Consider the following 27,311-nt stretch of genomic DNA (forward strand, 5'->3'; position numbering starts at 1 on the left):
CGTAGATGTTTTTTTGGTTCTATAATGTTTACGAATTTATTGAATGTTTTCTTACGGGAAAATTGTTGTTGTATTTAAAATGTTCCTTGTTGTGTATATATTTAATCTTTGTAAGTATTTATCAATTTATCTTTGAAAAAATAATTGTATTCGATACAATTTTTTATCGATAACCTAGTTTCCTATTATAACTAAATGATTCGAATTTGACATTAACATTTCTTTATAGATAATGAAATATGCGGCAATATAAAGGGTGATAATCACTATTTAACGAGACCCTCTGTACCTCCTTGGTAACAAAAGAAGTAGGTATTTCCAGACTGTATGGTGCCGACAGTCTCAAAGAGGCACGTCGAAGGGCCTCATTATATTTTGAGTCTAGGGGTAAGGGCTTAGGGCGGGACTACAAACATCCTTTTCTGCCACAATGTCTGGTCTTAAAATTCCATCCTGTATTGGATTTACTCAGTCGAGGAAAGGTGTATCATGAAACGTTTTTCGGCGTGTTTGCTTGAATGGGATCAAATCCTGTTTTACTTTAATATTTACAATGATGGGTTTTTGGGTTAGATCAAGGGAAAACTGAACCGCCTTCAAAGTTTTGTAGGTTTCTGTATAGGAACTAAAATTCGAGGAAAAGCACTCACTTGGCGTAGGGAGATTTTCGAGCGCTTGTTCCTTCATGTACTAATTGGGCTTTTGAAATTGTCTACCTGAAATTTTCCATGAATATTCATAGTCGAATTTGATATTATGGCTAATTCTTCTAGGAATTTTGTTTGAATCACAGTTCATGAAAATTTTAACTTCGAAATTTGGAAAAAACAGTAAAAATTGAATCTCTACACAATAATCGTTATATCTCCTAAAATATTGGTCACAGCTCCCTGAAACGAAAACGTTTTTTATAGACCGAGATGTGATCTAAAACATATTGAGGTTTCAAGTCCGTTTCCTGCCTCAAGGAGAGTTGACAGCCTCGAGAATATTATCAAAATTTCTTTTGAAAAATTCAGATGACAACCTATAATTTCTGAAATAATGGACTGATCGCTGCACTGAAAGCATTTACGTAATCTATATTATCGATTTAATTGATATGATGGTATAAAATTTATATGAGGGAACTTTCGTTAAAAAAATTTTCTTCCTATTCCTATTGCAAAACCCCCATGGGACTGCAATATCCTCAGGTTTTCTGGGGCTGATTATGTAACGAGGGACCTAATAAATAACCCTCAAAAATAAACTATCCCGATTAAGATTCAATCTAAACGAAATCCACACACTACCATACAAACTGATCACTACCAGCAAAACCACCCCCTTAGTTTAGACCTCTAGCCTTCCAAAATCTGCATGGGGCTAATACCCTTAATTACTGTCCCAATTAGCGAGATGCACCGGCAGAACAACCCCCAATGACCGTTATCGGTAGATTTTTGATGCAATATTCCCTCCTCTCTTCCCCTAGAGACTTTGGCCGGGGTAAACAGAGGGTGGAAATTGAATCAGAAAGGCACGATTGTCATGATAACGTTAATGATGCCCCATTGGTCAGATTAAACGGTCCAAGGGTCTGTTCTTTGATGTTTGTTTCCATCAGCCGATTTTTTGAGTTGATTAACCTAAATTGATTTGGAGGGGGTTGGTGGATGATCTGACGTAGGATTCATTGAGGTGATGACATGATGAGCCGATTTGGCGTACTTGGTTCTTTGAGTTTAATGACTGAATGCTTCTGAATCCTATGCAGGAAGACGAAAAATTTAGCTAAAATTGTAAGGGGAATCATCCCTTATTTACACTTAAAAAATTAGATTTCTAAAGTCGCTAACCATCCAAAGTTCAGGATTTGTTATGTCGTCGTTGTCGGTTAGGTTATGTAGATGACGGAAGGTACATCCAAAATTCTCAATAACTCTCTAACGAAAAAATCTGGAACGATTATTTTTTTATCTCAAAGTCCACTCGAAAAATTTTCCTATGACATTGAAGTCGAGGAATAAAATTCTTCAAAAATTAGCGGGTTCGTCATGAGGTGTTGATGCCAGCACTCTTTGGCCTTGGTTTTTTTTCTGGTGCTCATGGGGTGCAAATTAGCACTCAGACAATAAGAAATCGCCTCAGAGAATATGATTTAAGGCCTCGTGTCGCGGCAAGAGGCCCAGCTGTTACCCCAGCCCATCGAAGGGCGCGTTTGGATTTTGCGAGAGAGCATATCCATTGGGAAGAGGCTGATTGGGAAAGAGTTCTCTTCACAGATGACTCTAGATTCTGCCTCTACCATTGTGATCGACGTTCCCTTGTATACAGACGTCCACATGAAAAATATGCTCAGTGCAATTTCCTGAATACTACTGGTTTCGGGGGAGGATCGATTATGGTATAGAGTGGAATATCTTTGACTGCTCGCACATACCTAGTGGTCGTTGATAATGGAGCTATGAATGCTGATAGGTATATAAGGAACATTCTTGAAGAGCATGTAGTGCCATTTGCCCCATACATTGGTGAAAATTTCATTTTTAGAGACGATAATGTCAGACCCCATCGTGCGCGCATCGTTCAGGAGTACCTTGAAGAGGTTGAAGTCTCTCGAGTGGAATGGCCAGCAAGAAGTCCAGATCTCAATCCGATTGAGCAGGTTTGGGACAACCTCAATAGAAGGCTGAGAAGTTCAGAAAATCATCCAGCTACTGTTAATGACTTAGGAATCCAACTCAGAGAAATCTGGGAAGGATTAGATCAGAACAGTTTAAGATCACTCATTTTGAGTATGAACCGTCGTTGCCGAGCTATAATTAACGCAAGGGGTGGAAATACCAAGTTATAAATCACTTATCAGCATTGCAGTATTTTGAAAATTGTTTATTTCTCTTCTTTCACATAAGATTCGGTGAAATCCTGAATTTTTCTTGCAATTAATGTGTCTTGTTTCGTTCAAAACCTTCCCAAGATGAACATAAAAAATAAGTTATAAAGTCAATGTAGAGTTAACTTTCATTAAAATTGAGATTTTCAGAATGTGCGTTAATTTTTTTGCGCAGTGTATTTATTTGTTTTTTCTGGTTCCTTTCTTTTTTGTTTTCAGATTTAATTATGAGATCGTCAACCTTTAATATAAATATGTCAGCTTATTCTGTATACACAAACCAGTCACTACACCCATACGGGGAGACATAGTTTTTGCTGAGGTTATTATCTGTACTCTTGTATCATACGTTGAAATGTATGATGCCCGTTTACATTTCCTCTGCTAATACTCAGATTTCATCAACACATGCTTTGTTGTTTGAAGTTAATAATTTTTTGTATTGCTCCATCTCAAAAGAATAAATATATACTAAACTCTCATAATGAAATACGTCTCTCTGTTTAACGACTGTAACACCAATCTACCCAATGTGACAGAAACTGTCTTTTACGACCGTCGTGGAATTAAAATCTGACGATTACCCTGTCAAAGCCCCCAAAAACGAACAAATACAAATCTGTTCGTAAAAAGATAACGTCCCAAATTAATTTCAACCATCCTGTTATAATGCCCACAAAAAAAAATCAACCTATCCTCGCGTCTCTCGTAATCCTAACGGCGAGGAAAAAAAATGTCACCCGAAAAGTCTTCTGATGGTGTTCCATTACAGGAGGACAACAAGTTAGGGGCCCCCAATAATATCTGCCGTACATGGCTCAGGTTTCTTCGACGGCTTAAGGCGTCATATAGACGTAATCCCTGACACAAAGGAAAGTGTCATTCCTCGCCAGATTAAAGGTTTGATTGTCGTTTACTCTTCGAACTGCTAATGTGAGCCTGTGTTTTGAATTTTTGACAAGGCGATATCTCTTGACAGTGTTTGGTTTCTGGCGCCTGATTTGACAGTTCTATTTGACACTCTTGGAGCGAGGTTGAGGATTCCAACCGGTTGCCATACCTCTTGTGCAAATGGAAATCAAGTTATTCTAGCAGAAAATAGTACTTATTTCGAGTACCAAGAACCTTAAACATATCTTACCGTACGAAAACAATTGTTTAGAGGTAGATTGTAGCTACAACTTCTCCAATTATAGTTTGAGATTGTGATGCTTATAGTATTTTTTTCAAAATCGCTCATTTTTTCATGATTTGAATCCATTTATCATCACCCAATTACTGAATAGTTTCAGCGAATACCAATGCCACTATTACAGGAGGTATAACCATAAACAAATTTAGGTAAAGTCCTTTCAAAGTCACTCGACTAGAACGTAAATATATCATGTATACTAGATTTTCCATGTTTCGAGAAATACCTTATGTAATTGAAATTTTATGTCGTTTTAGTCATTTTCAATTTCCAACGGTATTTTAAGACACTTGCGGCTGAACATCAAAGGAAAATATGTCTTATTTCTTTCTCCTGTATCGGTGCCAAGAACTTGCATAACCAATGACTAAAATATCATCGTTATTATTCAATGCAAAAGATTCAACCCCAAATGTAAGTAAATCAGAAGTTTATGTGTCAACATGTTCAATTTGCAATATGAAATACCCTAGGAAATACCTAGGACAGATGTAAAACGTTCATTCAAAACTAAATTTAACGAATATCGAATGGGATTTACCAAAAATGAGCGATTCTCCACCTTTGCAAGACATTGCATAGATGATGACTACCCTTTCCATTCAATTGACAACATGAAAAGTATACATTATGTGGAGTCAAAAGACAGGAGGCTCAACTATTTAGAATTTATAGAAATTTGAAAGCTAGTGAACAGAAATAACTTTGAAATGATGAATGAACTAACAGAACTGTGTTTTTCCAAAATATTCACAGTGTTCAGATAATACCGGACATCCTAGACATTTTGCATAACGGTCAAAAATGTTTTCTCCTTCTTGGGTATTCTTTGACCCTTTTTAGATTTCTACTCACTTTTTTTGTACCTGATTCCATATAAATACTCTGTATCATTTGTAGAAAAGAAGCGCTGTTCAGTTCAAGTGACTTTGGTTAGACTGTAAGAACTATTTATATTTTATATTTAATGTGTCTACGTTATTTTGTTGATAAACCGTTTGGACAACATATATGTATATTATCAGAAAACTTGATCGCAAAAAAAAAAGTATCCTGGCTACTTTATAGTATTTTAGTTACTGTATATGTTAGTTCCTCACATTTTTAGGCAGAAAGTATTTAGTATCTGAGATACTATTCGGAAGGAGCTATATCTTTATTTTCGAAATCATTTGTGCCATCGAACTGAAGCCGAATTTAACCAACGTTAGATCCTTTATTAAAAATAAGCAACCCTATTTATTTTCAAACATAAGAAACTAGACAGTTCCAAACTTGAAAATGATAATTTCATAAAATTGTGTGGTTTTATACCTATAGTTGACGATGAAGATGAACAATTTTGAATTGGCGAAAAGAATCGAATAATTCTACAGAATTTTTTGGATTAATAGTCTTATTTTGAACACTTACCCAGTAGTGAGAGTATTTGGCCACATTTAAACCTGAAACAAAAAATATAATTAATAAATGCTTTTAGTATAGATGAAAAAAGAAAACTATTCAAATTTTTTTTCTTGATTTGACAGTTGACTTCATCATTTCAATCGACTACAGTGAATAATATTTCTCATTGTTTTCGATTTATCTTACTGTATAATTTTTGAGACTGTCGTTTAATTTCCTTGGTGAAAATTATGTGAAATGAAATAATAAATCCTACGTATTTATTAATTCTCAGAAAAATTTTTCGGAAATCCAAAAAATTACGAACTTTCATATGAATACTACATCATATGAGCTCTACAATATATTTAATAATGAAGGAATTCATCCTCGTTCCCTACTCCATTATGTTAATAACTTAAATCACTATTTTACTCAATCAATACCAACCTAAGTTACATTATTTAAAATACCCACGAAACAAAAAACACAAGTGAAGGGAAGAATCTTGACATCCAAGTGTCTTCAACATGGTTGGAATTCAAAAAGACGTTAAAAAGATGGCGTAAATACTGATGCAAAACCAACAGGTAACAAATAACACAAAAGGTGTTGAAAACTTGCATATTTTTGTAGTGACACAAGCGGCATATTCGTTTGAAGGTGATAATAATAAAATTCAAAGGGGGGTTTTGCCCCAACGAACAATGTTACTGTAAGACCTCCTGCACATAGAAGAGTACAGAGACATTGTGGACAGAAATACAACCGGTAATTGCTTGCAGGGGAGTATAAACCTTTCAATTGTGTTAATTATGAACGTTTACTCCCCAAACTGAATTCCTACTGGGTGGATATACCCAGGGTTTTCCAATAAGAATCATACAGTTATGGTTATGGTTATGAATAATGATAATGATGGAGCTAGGTTAGAACCTAGCGTTTATTGCTTCGATCGGCAAGATTTTATTGGGGGTTGCTTCTCAAAGAGTCAAAGATGACCATAAAATTGTTGCCACCAGGTAGTAGATCAGTAGTTGACCGTAGGTATACAGAGAAATATTATTATTTATTTGTATCAAGTATCATGGTTGATTGCGTTCTACAAAAGTACTTTCTAAAGCCGACAAAGTTGCCGACAGAGATTGAGATTGCTCTGTCATAAAAAATAATCAGTTATGCTACTCAGAAAAGGTTCCGAAACAATAGAAACCTCTGGCTTCAAAATTTCCGATTGAGTAACAAATTTCTCAAACATCAATCAATGTGTTATCATGATTCACAAGTTTGATTGATCGAAGACATGACTCTTCGTCTAATATAACAAAATTATTTGAATTAAATATGGACACAGCCAAGGAAATAACCTGTGAATGTGCATTCAAGATGTGGAAGAAGGAATTATCGAGAATTTCCTATTTAGAACTTAGTGCAATAATGGTATTTATTAATTATGATGGACGGTTCTTTTGACATATCAATATAACGCAATAGTATATAGTGCAACAAATTGGGATAGTCCAACTTTTCTCACGAGTGCCGCAAACACACGAGTGACAAAAGGACTTTCTCCACATGTTGCACAATATACTTTTCCTACATCTGCTATGGCAAGTAGCGTATTCTTCATAGATTACTCAATTTCAAAACTATGTATTGATCATACTGTGGAAAATATTATTTCTCACGGCACTTTGCCCCACCTCGCTTGGTAGACCAATGAAATTGGGCTTTTCGAGTCGTTTCTATGAAAACGCAATAAATTAGCACATACTGTCAACAAAGGCCTTTTGATTTGAATCAAGTCCATTACTTGAATTATTGAAATGTATGCAGTTCTAGGAAAAGTATAACATGTGAAGAAAGTCCTTTTCTCGCTCGTGTGTTTGCGTAGGAAATGATTTATTGTGCAACAAGTGGGGAAAGTCCAACTTTTCTCACGAGTGTGGAAGTTTGTGGCACGAGCCTGAAAGGCGAGTTCCGCAAACAAACGAGTGAGAAAAAGGCTTTCTCCACATGTTGCACACTATACTTTTCCTACAACTGCAAAAATTTACATAATTCAAGTAATGTAATCTTGGTTGCGCATTTGAAAAAATGTTATTAGAAGGTTTTCTTAAACTTTACAGCTATGATTGCTTTCGCGTTAGATCCGAATTAGATGAAATGAGATAATGATGAGAGACTCATTCCAACATTACACGAGGAGATTTCAATATCTGTCATCTATTTGCACCCTTGCATAAAAGCAGTGGTAACCCGGTTTGAACAAACGTGTCCCAAAAACAAATCCCTATAAAAAACCTGGTACTATCCTACTCACTCCAGCCCAAAAGTGCAATTTCGAAATCCTCGACAAACCAATAACCGGCGCACTAGATTCTTACGCTCACTTGAACCCAGAAGAGCGGTTTTCAACATCTGGAAGGTAATCAGAAACGCAGAAGAAGTCGAACGTTCTCTTTATTGATTCGATATCGGGTCGGATATTGGTTTCGAAGTTTACATCCTCCCTAATGAGTTCTGTATTGGGAAACCAGCGAGCCGTGAATAACAGAACGCTTGATTCTTATGGTCTGCCTGTTCTTCTCAAAGTAGCCGACAATCTCTATCTGCCGAGATGCGTCTTAATTCTTTGGATGTTCAGCGATCAGGAAGAGGAACACGGATTTCCCATATTTGGAGCAAAGAGAGATGCTTGATTTTGTGTGGGATACAATGAAGTTTCTATCTTTCTCAGGGAGATCTACGAGATATATTGAGTGGTGATAATAGGATGAGTATTTCGAGTCTTTGACTCCTGTATCGGTATTAGATGTTGCACCTGCAACGGAAATGATTTTGCAAAGACCCCAATTCAGTATTGAAAACGTTGTAAAGTTAACAAAAAGACTTGTTATTGTGAATCTTTTAACCTTAGTTATACCAAAAATCCTATACCGTACTCACGAAGCATACATTTCATTTATTGTTAGATTTTGATTGGGAAGTCTAATACATTTCAAGTTAGTTTTTTTGCTATAATCTTGATCTTTTATCATCTTTATCATTGTTAAATCACGTCGTGCATATAAACAAGTCCAACTTTTCAGTCTTCATACTCTTTATAATACGAATTGGTGTATTTTGGTATGAATTTTGATTCAGCATTTCCTGTCAACATAAGATTTCCGTATAAGGGTTTCTTTGAAAATTTAACAATTTCTAAGAGCTGTTAAAGCCAGTATCTTTCTAAAATAAAAGCAATAGAGCAATCAGTTAAAAGACAAATAGGTGGAAAGTTTATATCAACACAAGGAACTGGAGCAATAGAAAGATGAGGAAGCTGTAGAAGAAGGAATCAGTGAGTCTGGTTTTCTATGACCAATTACATACCACCAGCTGGCCTAGTGACGAGATGATGATGAAAACTAGCATCGAGAAAACCTTCACTACGATGCTAAGTAGTGAAAAGAAGATAGTGTAAGGGAGTTCACAATCCCAGCTCTCGAAAATAATACCATCAAAGGTCACACAGATAGTTTTAAAACCACGACGGGGACTGGTGCTAAAGTATTCTAGGCTGGCACCAAATGATATAGCGATATATTCTGACAGTTAGGCTGCAATCAAAGCATTGAGCTCACATATCATAGATTCTAAGATGGTATTGGAGTGTCGAAGAAAACTAAATGGAATAGGCAAGAACAACAAGGTCTGTTTATTATGGGTTTTCGGTCAGTCAGAAAATAAAGAAAATGAAGAGGTGAACACACTTGCCAGAAAAAGAGCACAAACTCCTTTCATTAGCCCAAAACCTTTCTGGTAAATGTACCTACAAGATAGAGTTTCAGAAGAAGGAAAAAATCGAAAGAGAAACACTCTGGCGGGATCTTCCTGGGTAGGATCCTTCCAAAAAGTTTCACCTAAACTTTGATACTACAAGATCTAAGAAGTATATGGATCTTAGCAAGAATATGCTACACCTCCTCAATGGATTCCTTACAGGGCATTATAGAAGAAAACGACGGGTGCAAATTCTGTAGGGAGGAGGAAGAAACTCCATAACACCTGCTGACGGAATGTCTCGCCATCAATTGCCAACGCAAAAAATGCCTTGGAAAAGAGAATTGTTGAAGTGAGGAAGCATTCTCCTCGAAGTCATCCCAGATTCTGGAGTTCATTAGAACTCTGGAACTAGAGGACAAGTTATTGAAGATAATAATACATAGCTTCATTTTCATGCACTATTGCATAATAGGGCAAACAGAGAGATCCACATCAAGGATGGATCCGTCACCCCTCTTGTCTCAACCTAAAATTGACGAACCAACTACAGTATCGCATTCCCAGGTACCAGTAACCATACACCCCAAACTACAAGAGGTGTGTAAGAAGCCGCCTCTCAAAATTGCCCCATCTACCCTTCGAAATTCGATCTCCATTTGTACGAAAATCCAATGGAATAGCTCCTACAAGTGCAAACCACCGTGAAATCGGTGTAAACTTGCTCAGATCGCCGACACCGATACCATCAAGTCTACCGGACAATACACCGCTGTACCTGAAATCGAGAATAGGTCAATCTATATCTCTGGATATTCTCGTGTTCCTCGAAAAGAAGTAGAAATCAAACGGCTGATTAGGAGGACAATACGTCCTGTTCTGTTGGCACCACTGGATGGGGTTCCAGGAGAATGAGGAGGTTTATTTTAGGTCATTATGACAGTTTTTATGACGAGAATGACGTGTTTGTAGGTCGCATTTCATGGGTTTTGATGGGAAATTCGACCATTGGTAGTGATACAATGGTCTTCTTTAGTTATATGAGTCCTTGAATTATGTGAAGCTAAAAACCGAGAGCGATTTTCAATGATACTTAATATTTGCGACGAAATAAAGAAGATTTTGCAGCTTGAGAAAAATATTTGAAATGAATTACAAGGCTAACAAAGGTATTTTTGAGATTAATCTAATTACAAGGCAAGTGTCTGAAGTTATTTTAGAAAAATAATACATATCTAAATTTAATTTTTCAAATTTCAAGTTTTAGTCTTTGAATTAAGGAGAACTTTCCTCATACATACATAAAAAGTAATGCATCTAAGGTATTTTTTCAAGTGAAGTAATAAGATACAGTTCTTCTTGAAGACAAAGTAATCAAGATAGTTGTTATTTAGTCATTTCTCCAAAAAAATAAAAGATGCTTTGATACTTAGATAGGTACTTCAAAGTAACTAAGATACTTTTTTCTGACAATTCTATTTTTAATATTCGATTTCGAATACCAAAGGAAGTATTTATTGTCGTATGTTATAAGTTTATCAATGAGAAATGATAAAACATTTTTTATTTCTGATTTATAAACAACTTCGTGATTTAAAATAATTTAGTTTGTACTTATCTAACATATTATGACTATTAGTTACGAATAATTAAGTAGGTACAAATTATAGAATTATATGATATGATATTAATAATGATAGGTAGGTACTTAAACATTATTCGTTTTTTTAGTTAGAACAAAGTATGTGTGAAATGAAGGTAATTTTGCCACAACGATGCTAATTTCGAATAAATTACCGTTCCGACTAAAAATCGATCGAACAACATTAAATTATAATTAAATTAATCTGTTGAATTGAACACTGAAACGCAGATTAATTTGAAAGAGCATGGCATCAATATAGTTGCCATTACCTTGGATAGATGGCGATAGAAGTAACAACCGCTGTTGTTGGTTGAAATTCTCATTATTGGGTTGAAATAAATTATTTATATATAACTTTGGTTGGTTTGAATTACAGATTTTTCAGTGTTTCATGAAAAATTGTTTGGGATCTGTAGGCAAGCAACAATTTCCCAAAGTGTACTTCGGGTTGCATAACCAGAGATTAATGGAACTGTTGTACGCATAGGCGTAACGAGAGGGGGTTATCGTGCACATAAACCCTCCCCCCATTGATAAGAAGAAATAAGAGATATTGTGATTTACAATTGAAAAAAATTATGAACAATTTGAGGATTAATCTTTTTCAAACTGAAGTTATGTCACTGGTTGTACATATTGTATCGAAAAAGAAGCACAAACATTTAGCTACTATTAGGATCTAGTTTCGTTCATCTTAGGCGCTTTTATAAATCACATTAGGTATACAGTATTCAAAGTGTTGTGATTTAGGAAGTTAACAGTCATTTTTGCAAACAAGTGTCTTTATGGTGTATCTAGTATCAACTGTTGTTACTGATTGTGTTAATAATTAATTAACAGTAATTTAATTCAACATATCTAAGTCATTTTATTGATTAGTAAATATATCTATTTGGAATTCCACATTCAAGGTCCTCAATTTTTGTGAAATTGAATGTACTATCGAAGTATTTAGCCTTGCAACTTGAAATCAAGACTAACCATCTTGGTAACAGATACAGCAAGTATAATCTAGAAAGTAAAATCATTCAGAACGTGTGCCTTGAGATAAGTATGTACTTGAGTATCTTTTATCCGAAATATCAATTAAAAAAAGGAATAGACTAGTTCACAATCAAGAGAATTGAAAACTCAAATTATTCTTAAAGTTTCTGAGCATACCACGTTCCTCAAAACCCTCCATAGTCCAAGATAAAACCACCAGAACCCAGTCAAACGTCCACCATACGTTAAAAACACTCAAAAACACCACCAAGTCCACGCGCGATAAATAACCTATAAAAGCGCGAGCGTCCAAATTAGAGCAGCTTCAACTCTTGAGTGATTTGCGCAAAAGACCGAAGTAGACTGGATTGTCGGAGTGCCGAACCGGCCTCGAAATCCATAATAATCATAATATAATGATAATACCCTTTACAGGATCTGGTGGGTTTAGAGGAGAACTCTGTAATCGCCTTATGTGTGAATTCTGCTTCTTTTTCTAATCCCGAACTTAACTTTGTTCGCGTCGAGCTGCCCTGAGCCGACGATAGATCGTCCGGATTTGGCCATTGTTGTCACATTTCTGCTCCTGTTTTTTTTTCCTCCCGACGCTGACGAAAAGCTCTTGGGCGTCCGTTTGGGTTCAAGAAAATATTGTTCTACCAAGTCTTTTTTGAAACATTTCTCTGAGACATGTGAGAGTGGAGTTACCGGTGTTTGAGGGATCCCACAAGGGTCAATTCGTCGACCCATATTATGTTTACAATCTTAGAATGATACGTTATACCTAATAATCGAATTGTGCCCAATTGAAAACAGCTGCTATTCATAATGTAGATCTAAAATTAAATTAATTTACTCAGGTCAATATAAACTTTGTATCCACATGACTCTAGATCAAAATATCCCGAAATGAGCTTTTCTCAATAACTGTACATAGTAATGAATATTTTATGTCTTCAGTCCTCACTTGATAACAATTCATATTGATTTGATAAAAATAAATATAAACCCTTCTAATTCTCACAGATTTTTATTAATTCGATAATTGTTTCACCGTCTTATCGGCTTTATCAAGAATTGGTTACATTGCAAAGTTTTACTTTTCAAAAGACATTTTCAACGATATTAAAAACTAGAGATTTATTGCTTTATAGGTATAGAGCAATATAATATTTTATTTATTGCATCCCTTATATGACCCGGATATTCTGGGGCAGGGGTACTATATAAATTCATCAACTGCAATTTGGAATTCCAAAGATTTCTTTGAAGGTGTTCAATAGGGGCGACCTCTTTACGTCTGCTTGATTATTCAAAAAGATAAATCTGTCTAGAATTGTAGCTGTTATTTATTGTTATTATTATTACATGGGATTTTTACAGAGTTAAAAGGTGACTTTTGTTCTCAAAGTAAAAGTCCAGAAGGCAGTAGATGAATTTATATAGGTATTAACCCAGTCCCAAAATATCCGGGTCTTATTGTTATTATTATTACATGGGATTTTTACAGAGTTAAACGGTGACTTTTGTTCTCAAAGTAAAAGTCCAGAACGCAGTAGATGAATTTATATAGGTATTAACCCAGTCCCAAAATATCCGGGTGCCATAAATGAAATATTTTATTGCCCTATAGTTAATCTTATTTTTGAAGAGTAACACTTATTAATGTAACCATTTCTTGATAAAGCCGCTAAAACGGTGTAAAATCTGTGAAAGTTGAAAGCGTTTCATTCATTTTTATCAATTTAATAAATGCTATAGGACGGAATATCAAAACAATATTTATTTGAAACATAAAAACTGAAAACGAACCATTTTTGCTCGCGCGAGTGGAAAAATGGCTTCATATTCAAAATTCGCCTATGTTCTTTCGAATAATTTGGTTTGAATATTTCGATACAAAAAATTACTTTTCAATATCAACATTTTGAAACGAATCGTCATTTTTTTTTGTTTTGAGTCACTGAAAGATTAAGCAAAACTGTTTCTTAATACATACCTACATATAGAATACATGCCTTAAAATAAAAATTACGTTTTTCTTGTGTATAATAAACATTTCCCGCTATTTTTAGTATTGATACTAAGAAAAGTGAAATATGGTCCGATTAGTACCTAGTTACCCTGCAAATTTCAAGTTTCTTTATACCTAGGTATTCTTCCGTTCAGTAATTATCGTGTTTACGGTAGGCCGGACGAACAGAATCGAATTTGATGAAAATTCAAAATTCTATTCCTCGATCGGTTATACTATAAGGTTAAAACTGATAACAATCATCCTTGGTCAATGAAAACCATAATATCATCCAACTTTAGGTTGTTAGTTGTGTTTTTTAAAGCGGAAAAAGCATATAATATTAATATTCTTTGACGATAGAGATGTTACCTATGTAAAAAAGGCTTTCACATTTCGACAATCGAAATCTCATTAGACACTATGACTAGACGTTTTCGTCTTGGCTTTCTACCTTTGACAAGCAGAATGCTGTTACTTGTATGTCTTATTTTTCATCAAAGTTCGACATAGTATACTATACGACTATATTATCATTAATAATTTTTTTAATTTTTTCTACAAAAATTCAGTAGAGTTGATGTCAAGTTGTCAAGGAAATGAAAAGTAATCAAGTTAACATAAATTAATAGATAATTAATAGGATAATAGATAAACAGTACACCCTTCATTAGTAACTTTATCGATTTAGTGTTTCCAAATTATGAAATAACAAATTTGCACCCGAAAATGGGGATAAACCGGAAAATACAGGTCTGACATCTTTGCCGATAGATAATAAGGATTTATATAATGTGCAACCTTCGGCACATTAACACATAAACATAGCAATAATGTTATGATACATTGTATATATATATATACAGTTCAGAAGTTATTTGCTGAAAATTTTGCATTGTTTATATGATATTGTTGAGGAGATAACAGAGCTTTGCGTATCCAAGATATCAAATTATTTGCGACGGTAAAGATATGACAAAAATAAATGAAGAAATCATTTTTATGCAAGGAAAATGTTCTCGTGGAGTTTTAGGTAATTATATATTATATTTAGGTAAAGGCAACTCTAAGAAATAAGTATTTTAAATTGTATAGATGGTTTCCGCAGGTAAACTCTGCACATCATCTTAAATAGGAACTCGGGTTGCTTTCAGATATTCGGGATTCCTACCAAAAAAGAAAAAGAATAGCTCTGAGGATGCAAAAGGAATAGGTTTTAGTTCAAGAAAAAGAAAGAAAGAAATTTAGTGTCTACTCTAGTTGATATCTAATTGAATGGCGTTTTTCAATAAAGATTAGCAGAAGCGAAAATGAGGAGATTTATTTGAAGACAGCCCTTTTTTATTTTTATTTTTTGCAGCCGTTTGTCAAAAGCAACTATACACTCTTAAAAACCAAACAGAACATCTAAAATAGGAACTCAGGTTCCTTTCAGATATTTGGAATTCCTTCGAAAAAAGAAAAAGACAGTTCTGATGATTATACAAAAGAATAGATACAATTTAGTTAAAAAAAAGGAAGAAATTTAGTACCTACTATAGTTAATACCTAATTGAATGGCCTTTTTCAATAAAGATTGGAGAAACGAGAATTAGAAGATTCATTTCATGACAGCCCTTTTTATATAGATATTGCAGCCGTTTGTCAAAAGTAACTCTTCATAACTAAACAGAACGTTGAAGATAAAAAAGAAGGCAAACTGCATTTGTATAATTGAATGCTCTTGAATTATTATAGAATCTATGGGTTTTTGAAATAAGCGCGGAATTCAATTCGAGAGAACCTATTCAGCTGAGTAGGTACAGCTAGGCCTAGTTTTTTTATAGCTTAATTGGAATATATATTTGTCTCGAAAAGCTAGTGGCGGTAGATGAGCAGCTAATTATTTCGAAAACGTGGGCAAAGACTAGCAGTTACTTTCCCAACATATCAGTAATGCTCAGTCTCAACTTTCCTGTCATAGTGTTCATAAAGGTACTTTACCGTGTGTATATTGTTTAGAACCAAACGTATTGGCCGTGTCACACTCCTCGAGCACCTTTAACAACAACCAAGCACCATAAAGTCCTTCCGGCACTCGAATCCTTAGATATCCAAAAAAAAAGAAAATAAGGCCGTCGTCAAATGATCGAAGAAGTCCTAAGGAAGTAATACGACCCGCACCAAACTGGAAGTCAATATATATCACTCCATCTATTTGTTCACTTAGTCAAACACAATGCCGGAGCTAAGCCACGGTACTTAGTGTAGATAAAACCCGGAGTTTAGCGCAAATCGGTTTACAGTGGATTCCTAACTATATACACGCTTCTAATACGAAAGCTGTATTAAATAAGTCGAATTGATCCTCACTTTTCGTGGCCGAGGCCACGCCCCGTCTCGCAAGCGCAACTTGGGCTCGTCCCCCTTGTCTCCGCACGGCGGCCGATCTGCGCGCGCTCTCTGCTCTCTGACATACAGGCCGCTGCCGCTGCCTTGGAAACCGAGATCGGTGCGAGCTACGCCGATACTGGAAGATGGGAGGCCGTGCGGCCGTATACTAGGCTGCAGCGGCCGTTTTTCCAACGGGACAGGGTCGGCCGGTCTGAGGTTTGGAAATGCGGGATTTTTTTCGGGTGATTCGTTGTAATGTCGGTGAGTTTGGAATTTTGAGCCTCAAATAGAGAGATTTGAGTAGCTGATGATTTTTGAAATTCGATTCTGTCCGGCCGTAAACACAATAACTCTCGGACGGAAAGACTTATTAAGAAAAAATTGTCACCGGTTCATTTTTCTGAATTCTTCTAATTTTGTGAAATATGGCCTCCTGAACAAAGAAGTTAATGAATCCAATTCAATCATATGACTAGGTTTGTGGAAATTGGAAAATGGTATTCTTCAAGATTAACATTTCTCGTGGAAAATATCTTGATTGAAACACTTTCGCGCGACAAATATTGCTTACCCACATGGTAATAATTTTACACTGATTTTTAATAAAAATTATTGTTGGATACGAGGAGAGTCAAACATTATTCAAAATGAAATTCGTTTTAGTTCATAATTTACCCTATAATTGAAAAAGTCCTCCGTTGATTTTTTCGTCTTATTTATAAGACACTATAACAATGTCGAACAGTATTTTCTGAAATACTGGGTGTTTACTGATTAAGTTTTGTCTAAGATTATTCCTTGAGATGGCGCTATACAGAGATTTTACTGATAGTGACAATTCATTCAAATTGAGCCTAAAATGGCGGATGGGGACATAGAACCATAGAACTTAAGAAAACAATTGACTCAACTGAACTAACACATGTCAAAATCAAAATTATTGGGCCTGATAGTATTTGATTGTATATAGAACAAATGTTTTTAACTAAAGAATACTGCAGTGACTAAATAAAATGGGCCTTGCATTTTGAATAAATCCCAAAATCAGGTAAATGGATAATGTAAACAAAAAGTCGCCATATTTCGGCTCAGCCAATCAAAAACGAGTCCAGGCTTGTCCCTACTGTGGTTTATTGAGTGACCGTAATTTTACCTACAGTGACTTATCAAGTCACTGTTATTTTACCTACAGTGACGACAAGCGTGGTCTCGTTTTTGATTGGCTGAGCCTAAATATGGCGGCTCTTCGTTCACATTCTCAATTTACCTGATTTCTGGGATTTATTCAAAATGAAAGGACCATTTTACTGTAGTATTCTTCAGTTAACTAAATTGGTTCTATTACAATCAAATAATATCAGGCCCAATAATTTTGATTTTGACGTGTGTTAGTTCAGTTCAGTCAGTGTATTAATTATTGTTAAGTTCTATGGTTTTATGTCTCCATTCTCCATTTTTAGGCTCAATTTGAATGCCACTATGTTTAATTAAGTCACTATAATTTCACCAATCAATGGCATCATTTCAAAATTTTCATTTGTTCTGTCAAAAGTGTTTATTGTTGATCTAACCTCAAAAAAACAGTGACAGAAAGACGACGTGAGCGCCGCTATAAGAAACTATGCGGAAATTAAGTGAAAAGGGACCAATATCATTAAAATCCAAGAAGGCTGTTCCTTTCAAAAGTCGCCACTTAAATTTTGAGGTTTTTCAACAGTGAGTGAACACACCAGTGTTTTGAATATCTTAGCTATGACCAGTTTTTAGATACACACATATTTCAAATGAAATACTGACCCAAAAGGGTACCTATATAAATGTTCAGTGAATTTCTCTCAAAATTAATATACCTACAGCAATTACTAAAAATAAGAAATGTTCAGAAAAGATCTGGCAACATCTAAGAGCTCTTAAACATTCTCAACTGTCAACGATTCACTTCACAGGGTGTTCTGAATAAAAGCCTGCTCTTCATTCTTTTGGTTCACTCTTGTATACAGGGTGGGCCAATCTCGATGCTATAACCTAGACTTTCACGGAAAATAGAAGCTAAGGTACGATTTCATTTAAGATTGAGTTTCTTGGGTTGGAACCAGTGCTCTATCGATACATAATATTTTCAGTGTTGCGGTGTTGCCGCTCTTAACAAAACAGTACTAACAACTACGATATTTCAACATCCTGTATGTTATTACTTCATCGGTTTACCTTAATATCTTGATTATTTATGTATTGAATTACTCGACCCTATCTTAAGTGGTTTTTGAGTAAAATCTCTAATTTACCTCTCATTTTTATGTAACAAAGTTAGTTGTCAAACAAAACAAATGCGATGTACTTCATAAATTCAAAGAGAAATGAAAGAATAACCTACCTGTTAAAATAACGTGATAATCCTTATAAAACACTTAAAAACACTTGAAAATCTTGAAACTTAACCATATGACATATTTTCGAAAACTCACAAACTATGAACACTGTAAAAACACGAAAACAGTATTATTACGAAACACCCTGTGTAAGTGTCATACTTATAATGAGTGTTTAGGGTTTCGAAGCTAAATGTCATTAAAGGTATACTTAGGAGGGGGAACAAGAGGAGGGGGAATGAAATATAAATGACAATAGATTTCACAAATATTTCAAGATAGGTAAAAAACATGCTCATGTTAATAAAGATGGTTATTATTAATATTATGTTTTAAGGAATCATATAATTGTTAAAAATTATTGTATACAGTCACAATTTCTATACGTACTATACAGCCATGTGAAAAGGAGCCACAATCCTTCTCTGACTTAAAAGATTATTATCTTTTGCCACAACTTTGTTGTAAGTCGCTTTGAATATCTAGATAATCTTTTTCCATTTCAGTGGAACAAATACCGAGTATTGATTCGAACTGAGCTCAATCTAAAACAGGGCAAATTGCCAATGAACCCATTTTTTGATTTTGAAGATTGAAGTCTACATAACGAAAAATTGAAAAAAAATATGTTTTTACGATATATCGACTAAATTTTCACAAAATTATAATAAAGTGGTTTCAATACACTGTGGCATCATTATTTAATTACTGCTTAACAGATATTTAAAGGTATTAATTAGGATTAACTAAGAAATAAAATACGAGAATCTATTGCTATTTGTGAAAATCTTCAAGAACTAGGATGTGTTTGAATATTTGAATATTTCGATCATTACTTGATGCAAGTGGGTACATCTTAAATGAATGGAAACAATAATGTGATTCCACTATTTTTATTTCACTGGAAACAGACTAATTTTCAATATCACAAACACGAGCGTAGCCAGGTTTCAGTTTCGGGGGGGGAGGGGGGTGGTTTAAGGCAAAGGCGTATACAGAAAGGCTAATGGGAGAAATACAAATTTTTTTCATAGAAATAAATGAGAATAGAAGAAGAAAAAGATTAATAAAATTCGACATCTTAAACATTTCGGGGGGAGTTTGAACCCCCAAAACTCCAGTGAAATTTTGATTTGTACAAGGGAGAAATATCGAACAAAAAATTAATATGAATCATTTTCTTTTGTTGATAATGATTCAAGGAAATCAATCACTGTAGTTGCAACTTGAAACTCAGGGATTTTTAGACCGCGATGATACATTATCATACCTATCATGTTATGATTGTTGAGAATGAATTTTTGGGCATGACTAATGAAAAATCAAGTACTAACAGTCCTTTTCTCTGAATATGACCCAAGTTTAATTATCATCAGTCAATTGAAGACACACAGGAGGAACAGAGAAAGATTTGAATTTAATCATCTATAAAATGGGGTGGCTCATAAGGCTGCAATGAATGAGCTAACTCATAGGTTCTCTTCAATAAGTAGGTAGGTTCCATTATCATTTGAGCGCTCTTCCTCGAACAGTTGAATAAGAGAACAGAAAAATCAAGACGAATATCGAAAAAACCTAATATTTCAGACTACAGATCCGAATAAGGTGAATTTTTGTATATAGATGTATAGAGAAGAATTATACAGTTTAGAATAATTTTATTGGCAACAGTGTGTACAGTTTCTTGACATTTCTTACGTCATTTATCTTCAGGAGATTATGGAAAGGTACACGATTCAACAACGCAACAATTTATTGTAAAAGTTTTCTATCCAAATCAATGCTCATTTGTGAATACTGGGAAGTTTTCGAATAACTAATTGACATCCATTGCAATAAATCATATTTTTAATTGGGTAAAAGGTTTTCAATAACAGGTACGTATTTTGAATATCTCACACTTTCAGCTGTCACTTTTGAAGCTGTAATATATTGGTATATTTGACCTTTAGTTCGCAAAATTAATGCCCTTTTGGGTCGTCTTGAAGCACCTACCTACTCGGCCAGCAATAACGAAACTGGTGGAAAAATTCGAGCTGTTGAGACAAGTTAGTGATGTGAAGAATCGAAATTGTGTTCGACGTTCGTTGCTCAACTGCTGCATGGATTGCGCTATTGAGGTATGGATATACACCGATTGTTTCGTTGCTTGCAAGCAACATGAATAAACATTCATTACTTTATTTTCGAGAATACTCGTTCTTTTAATCAAAATGAAACCCATCCTTCTGAAGCACTTCATAATAGATACAATATATCGAGAAACAATAATAAATACAACAGGTGGAAGAATGAACAAGCAATTAAAATTTCCCTATGTCAAGTCAGTTTTTTTAGAATTTTTGTGTATATTGTGGTACAATCCGCTTTCCAAAGATTACTACCATATTGAAATCACTAAACAGAGATTATCCCTATGAATAACAAGATCAATTTTATTATACACTTGACCTATAATCCTTCTAATCCCAACAATCGCAATTTTGTGAATGGCGTTGAGGTTAGAAAACTATTAATGGTAATGCTGTATGAAGTAGAAATTTTTAGTTCATGTAAAACAGCGAATAGAGAACTCATATCGCTCAGCAAATATCATTAGAGAAATCACAGTAGCGAGTTATGTTCATAATAATGATCTACGACAAATGAGTCTAATAAATGGATTTATTCATGATTGTGGGTAGAAAATAGATATGTATCTTTGACGATGGATTGCCAAACCCATGAGCTTAGCTCTTTATTAACACCTTGAAAAGCATTTGCTAAACAAAATTTTATAAGGGGGGGAAATCAGCTAGAAAGTGGAACATTTTGTGGATAATGTGACAAATGTGAATATATGAAAACAGTACCTATGAGAAAAACGTAACTGTTGCTATTTCTAGAAAGTACCTATTTCAACGTTCATTAGTGTACCCACAATAGTAGGCGGTTCATATAATAAGAAGGTACCTATCGTTACCAATACTGAAGAATATGACTAATAAAATGTATTTATGAGAGTTTCAGTTAGTATTCTTCTGCAACAAAAGCCAAAGCATTCTCAATAGATACTTTACATTGACGCGTCCGTATGTCAAATTTTTCAGAATGAATTTATTTTCATAATGATAGAAAGTTTCATCATGGAACATATTACACTAATTTATAAAAAACTCAAACACGTCGAGTGATTTCGTTAAAAAATAATTCTCATTTCATTTCCTTTTCAATATAAAAATCAATCAAATGAAAGATAGAACACAAATATTTCAAAATATTGATTCGCGATGATTGATTTCGATACCTAATATTATGCCAATGAACACGTGTTATGGACCTACTCAAGATTCTTGAGAATTGTTTGTCAATGAGATTAGAAAATATGGTTTTTTAGATATACAGGGTGTTAGGGAATAAGTGCTACAAACTTCAGGGGCGATTTTGCATGAAAAAAATTATAAAAAATTGCTATATCTATAACTTTTGATCTCATATGCTTCGTATTTTAATATATGAGGTCTTCAAGTTTTCCTTGAAAACTGACTTTTGCTTTCAATAAAAAACAAAAATATGCTACGCACTGAGACATTTAAAAATATAGATCGATCATTTTTTTCAATTTGTGACGAAAAATCTCTCATGTCTTTCTTTGGTATGGGGCGCCGTTTTTTTTTTCAAGAAATCATCTTATAATTATTATACATTAACAAGAACTTTTCAATAAATAAATAATTTATCAAATAAATGAAAAGTACGTGTTAAGATATTTTTTTTGCAGAAAATGAAGCATCAAAGATTTTTATCACAAATTGAACGTGAAATTCAAAATGATTTTCTCAGAGGCGTACCAGTTTTTCTTAAAAAAAAAGATATTCACTACTCATTATCTAGTCTATTTCACATAAAATAGGTATATAATACAGGGACGTTTCAGGGATAGAGAAAGCTGCTTTATTCATGTTCTTATCTTAATTACAAACTATCCTTTCCTTACCTGTACCGAGTGTCCCAGAATAGATTAAGCAAACTGATAAGGTAGTTTGTAGTAGGTACTAATGAAAATAAGAAAGAAAATCCTGAAAACATCTTTTCATTTTCGAGGCTCAGTTGTTTATATCGGCCTCAAATATATAAAGATTGTATTCTCCATAAAATAGGAATACATACTTTGAAATAAACGATATGTAGGATGTTTGAACTGAGAGCAAATTTGATAAGGTTTTCAAAAAGACAGCCAAATTTTTCTATACAAGCAGTTCCTCTTCACCATTTATCTTTGTCAAAAGTTTTCTCCAATTTCAACATCCTATGTGAAGGAAGGGAATGTCTTTATGACCCATGTTTATGGAACATACGGAAGGTTAATTGCCTTAATCTGTAAGTAGGTACCTATCTCAGAAAGTCAGAAATAAACAGTTTACGGTACACACTTTATGTGTTCTTTTTTCGAGGTATATAACTTTAAGTTGGCAATACTGTTCAATATTGGGACCAATTTATTAGCTGTCAAGTGATTTATTCTCAGTTTGGTTTGGCAATTCATCATGAATAGACAACGCTTGCAAATAGTGCACTTTTATTTCGAAAATAATGGTTCTGTGCGGAATACGTATCGCGCACTACGTCCATTTCATTCCATTCCATTCACGGCGCAACATGTCACACAGCTCGTGCCACAATCGATTTATTGAAAGGCACGTTTGGTGACCTCCTAATTTCACGTTTTGGACCTGTGAATTGGCCTCCAAGATCTTGTGATTTAACACCGCTAGACTACTTTCTGTGGGGCTATGTAAAGTCATTGGTCTATGCGGATAAGCCACAAACCCTTGACCATTTGGAAGACAACATTCGCCATGTTATTGCCGATATACGGCCACAAATGTTGGAAAAAGTCATCGAAAATTGGACGTCCAGATTGGGCTACATCCGAGCCAGCCGTGGCGGTCATATGCCGAAAATCATATTTAAAATGTAATGCCACAAGATTATCTAGCGGATAAATAAAATTCATGTCAATCGAATAATCCATCGTTGTTTTATTGCAATTTAAACTTCTATAGCTCTAAAAAGAACACCCTTTATGAACTCGAAATTGTCGTTTTTGGGATATCGAGTCATTTTTCTGAAAATCCTGTATGGAGGCAACGTCGTAGCTTTACCTATTCGCAGAAACTTGTAAAGCTCCAGGCGCAGCTTCCACAAACAACTCGAAACAACTCCTCCATTAGTCTAAACCAAAACCTACCTGCATGGAACTTTTCACGTCCAAAAAAACAAAAAATGAATAAATAAATAAAAATAAAATAAAAACAACTCCCCCACCTTCCATATAGGTGAAATAAGGACCCCCCCGCTCATAATCGCAGTCAAGGATGTCTCGAGATGCATCCAGCATCCGGCAACGTCGCACGCAGCATCCCAATGTACCAATCTTGAAATCCACGCCTCCCTTTGTCTATCGCTACGCCTGCGTGGTCACGTGGTGCGGCTCGGGCCAATACAAAGGGTCTTTCCTAAATCAATTGAGTGTGACATGGATCGGTCTATTAGGATAAAAACAAAAGCGGGATTAGAGATGGGAGAAGTGGGATGCTGGGGAGAATTAGGGAGTCAAGTTCACTACAGTTCGATTATTTCGTTGCCGGAGGTGCTTGATCCGGAGTGAAGGACCAGAGGTCTTTGATTTTGACGCTTCGATGGGGTAAAAGTCCTGTGGTGAAAATATACCTCCATTTTTAGAGTCCTTTTGGTGTATCCGAGTGAGCTCTGAAGAGATTCTCACCAAATTAAGACAAATCTCATACTTTTAACGTAATAGTTATGAGATAAATAGGCTATTTCTCTGTATAAGAAATATTGTCCTATTTTTATTTATTGAAAGATTGACTCCAAAGAACGAAATAAATTCATTTCTCTATTTCACTATCGTAATGAGTCTATTACAGTTCTAAAAACAGTGCGGTAATGAACTCATTACAGCATCGTTTTCAGTTATATTTTTCGTTTTGTGGTTGTCTACACTTACAATTCTATCGAATTTCAACAAACAAATCTTGTGGCATTACATTTTAAATATGATTTCTGGCATATGACCGCCACGATCGGCTCGGATGTAGTTCAATCTGTACGTCCAATTTTCGATGACTTTTTCCAACTTTTGTGGCTCTATACCGATCACCGTTGACTGTAACGTTCTGGCCATCATCGTTTTTGAAGAAGTACGGACCAATGATTCTACCAGCCCATAAAGCGCACCAAACAGTCAGTTTTTCTGGATGTAACGGTGTTTCGACATACACTAGAGGATTAGCTTCACTCCAAATGCGGCAATTTTGTTTGTTGACGTAGCCATTCAACCAGAAGTGCGCTTCATCGCTAAACAAAATAAAATGGACGTAGTGCGCGATACGTATTCCGCACAGGACCAATTATTTTCTAAATGAAATAACACTATTTGCAAGAGTTGTTCAGGCGTGATTCTATTCATGATGAATTGCCAAACCAAACTGACAATAAATCACTTGACACCTGTTAAATCGGTCGCCATCTTGAACAGTAATGCCAACTTAAAGTTATATACCTCGGAAAAGAACACCCATTATTTGCGTATTCGAGTAAAATTTTTCGGTATAAAAATTAAAAATTATCAGGTGAGTACGAAATTAGTTTACTCACCGATTTCTCATAGACCTCATAGTTTAAGAAGAAACTGAACTCGAAAATTGGGAAAAATCAGTAAAAATTCAATAATAATTTTTTATAGATCGAATTCTGATCTGAAACATATTGAAGCTTCAAGTCCGTATCTTGCCTCAAGGAGAGTAGGCAGGCTCAGGAAAATGATCATAAATAAAAATTTGAACTCGAAATTTCGAAAAAATCAGTAAACATATAATATCTAGAGGAATTGGCCATCCATTGGCGTAACGAGGGGGGCTACTGGGATCAAAAGTCCCCCTATATCGATAAAAAGAAATGAAAAAAAACTGAGAGTGATAATTTAAAAAAAAAACCAAATTGAAAGATTTTCCTTATTCAGAGTGGGGTAACAAACCTCACCCCTCCAGGGTTAGGCCACAGTAGGTCATCTGATCAAAAATCAAAATTTGACGAAACTCTGTCTCATTAGTAGAACCATGTTCTCCCAAAAAAACATTCTAATCACTTCTTATCCTGTCTAATACATCCCATTCTCTCCTTGAAACTCCTGCATTATTTAGGTTAGCTCTATTAGGGCCACCGAAGGCAGCACATTAGCCAGTATCGATTCTCCGCTTGAAGCTATATTAAATTTCAATCAATGACGGAGGGAGCCCAGCGAACTGTCAAGTAACTTAATGCCCTCCAAGGACGGGATTTGTTAAAACAATTTCACGGTAGCATTTTAGTACACGGAATCCCCATCGGACCATAGAACCCCCGTTTATCCAACCTTGACAGATGGCAGAACAACTTGTAATTGCTCTCATCAATCTGTCGGGTAGATATTTTTTTGGTGGAATGCGGGGCAGAGTAAAGACATAGAGTAATAAACATAGATAGAGGGAGTATACGCAATTTTTACATGTCCCCAACATGGTTAGATTACGTTGTCGGATTGTGATATATTTTCAAATAGACAATTCTACTATATCGTTATGAATGTATATTATATTGAATGAAATATATTTATCTCAGTGATTCCTGCTTAAATATGAAAATTTGAATATTTGGAATCCGATATTTTTCCTAATTGTCGAATTTATGATAAGCAGAATATTTATTATTTTCTGTATCTACCTGCTGAAATCCAAGATTTGGCAACTTTTGCTCTCCTAGTGTCATCGGTTGTTTCACGTCGTGTCGTTTGGCGCGCTTGAAGTTTGTTTTCTGAATTTCTGATATATTTAGGTATTTATTTCTATATATGTATTTCGAGTTAATATGAAACGTTGATTCACTTTGGGACATAAGAAGTGCGTGCTTTGTGGAGAAACTCGCGAATTGAGTGAAATATCGTATCACTGATATGTTTTAATTTCTGCGCACTTCCTGTCAAATTTGATAGTTCATGTTGGGGCGAAAATTTGCTTACTGAAAATGACATATGCTCCCTCTATCTATGTTTATTTCTATTATTAATTATGTTGTCAAAGGACCCAATCGTTCTTAAAAAGAATTCTCAAAATGGTAAATCTAACAACACAATAAATCTGTTTATAATGGAAGTCAATTTTTGTATTTGTATTCAATTATAACAGTGCGAATTTTTGATTTTCTCTGAATTTCAAATGATAGATCAGATTCTATGTAATAGAAAATACTAACAATTATCACGACATCAAATACTAATGAGCAGTTAATTTCAACATAAAATATTACTAAACATCGATTAAGGTGCAGTTTGCTCAAACATGACATCGAAAATATCGAATCTGTTCTATGAGCCGCCAAAGAACAATACCCCACGAAAAGGAGACTGTCACAGAGTACAATGACTCTATAATCGGACCAATATCCTCTCCCTCTGTCAAATAAGGCAGTACCGAGAAATGACATCTGAATTACATGTTGTGCTTCCTTAATCCGAGCTCAGCATGCTACTGATCAGTTAATTGTAAATCCTATTTCGTTTTCGTGATCTGTGATCCAACTCACGGCCCCAGTTTGTGCAAGTCACTGTTACGAAACAAGTAGGAGTTTGACAGTTTCGCTTTCATAAATCACTGTCGTTCGTTTTG

The 27,311-nt window shown here is 34.9% G+C and overlaps 1 protein-coding gene across 4 annotated transcripts in view; it reads right to left on the reverse strand.

Moving 5' to 3' along the window:
- The window catches only part of LOC123672629 (homeobox protein otx5-B-like), a 30,768-nt gene extending 14,455 nt beyond the window's left edge, over nt 1–16,313 (reverse strand). Inside the window, exons 1-2 of one of the 4 annotated variants that reach the window (XM_045606805.1) lie at nt 15,848–16,313; nt 5,484–5,515 (exon numbers count right to left, since the gene is read on the reverse strand). In XM_045606805.1, coding sequence (XP_045462761.1) covers nt 5,484–5,509 — 26 coding nt within the window. In that variant the 5' untranslated portion in view covers nt 5,510–5,515; nt 15,848–16,313. Of the gene's footprint in view, nt 1–5,483; nt 5,516–12,027; nt 12,163–15,847 lie in introns of those variants that run through there. The other 3 variants (XM_045606808.1, XM_045606806.1, XM_045606809.1) reach the window with 3 other exon arrangements.
- Nucleotides 16,314–27,311: the final 10,998 nt, after the last annotated feature.

This window comes from Harmonia axyridis, chromosome 2 (assembly GCF_914767665.1).
Source record: "Harmonia axyridis chromosome 2, icHarAxyr1.1, whole genome shotgun sequence".
Classification (NCBI taxonomy): Eukaryota; Metazoa; Arthropoda; class Insecta; order Coleoptera; family Coccinellidae; genus Harmonia; species Harmonia axyridis.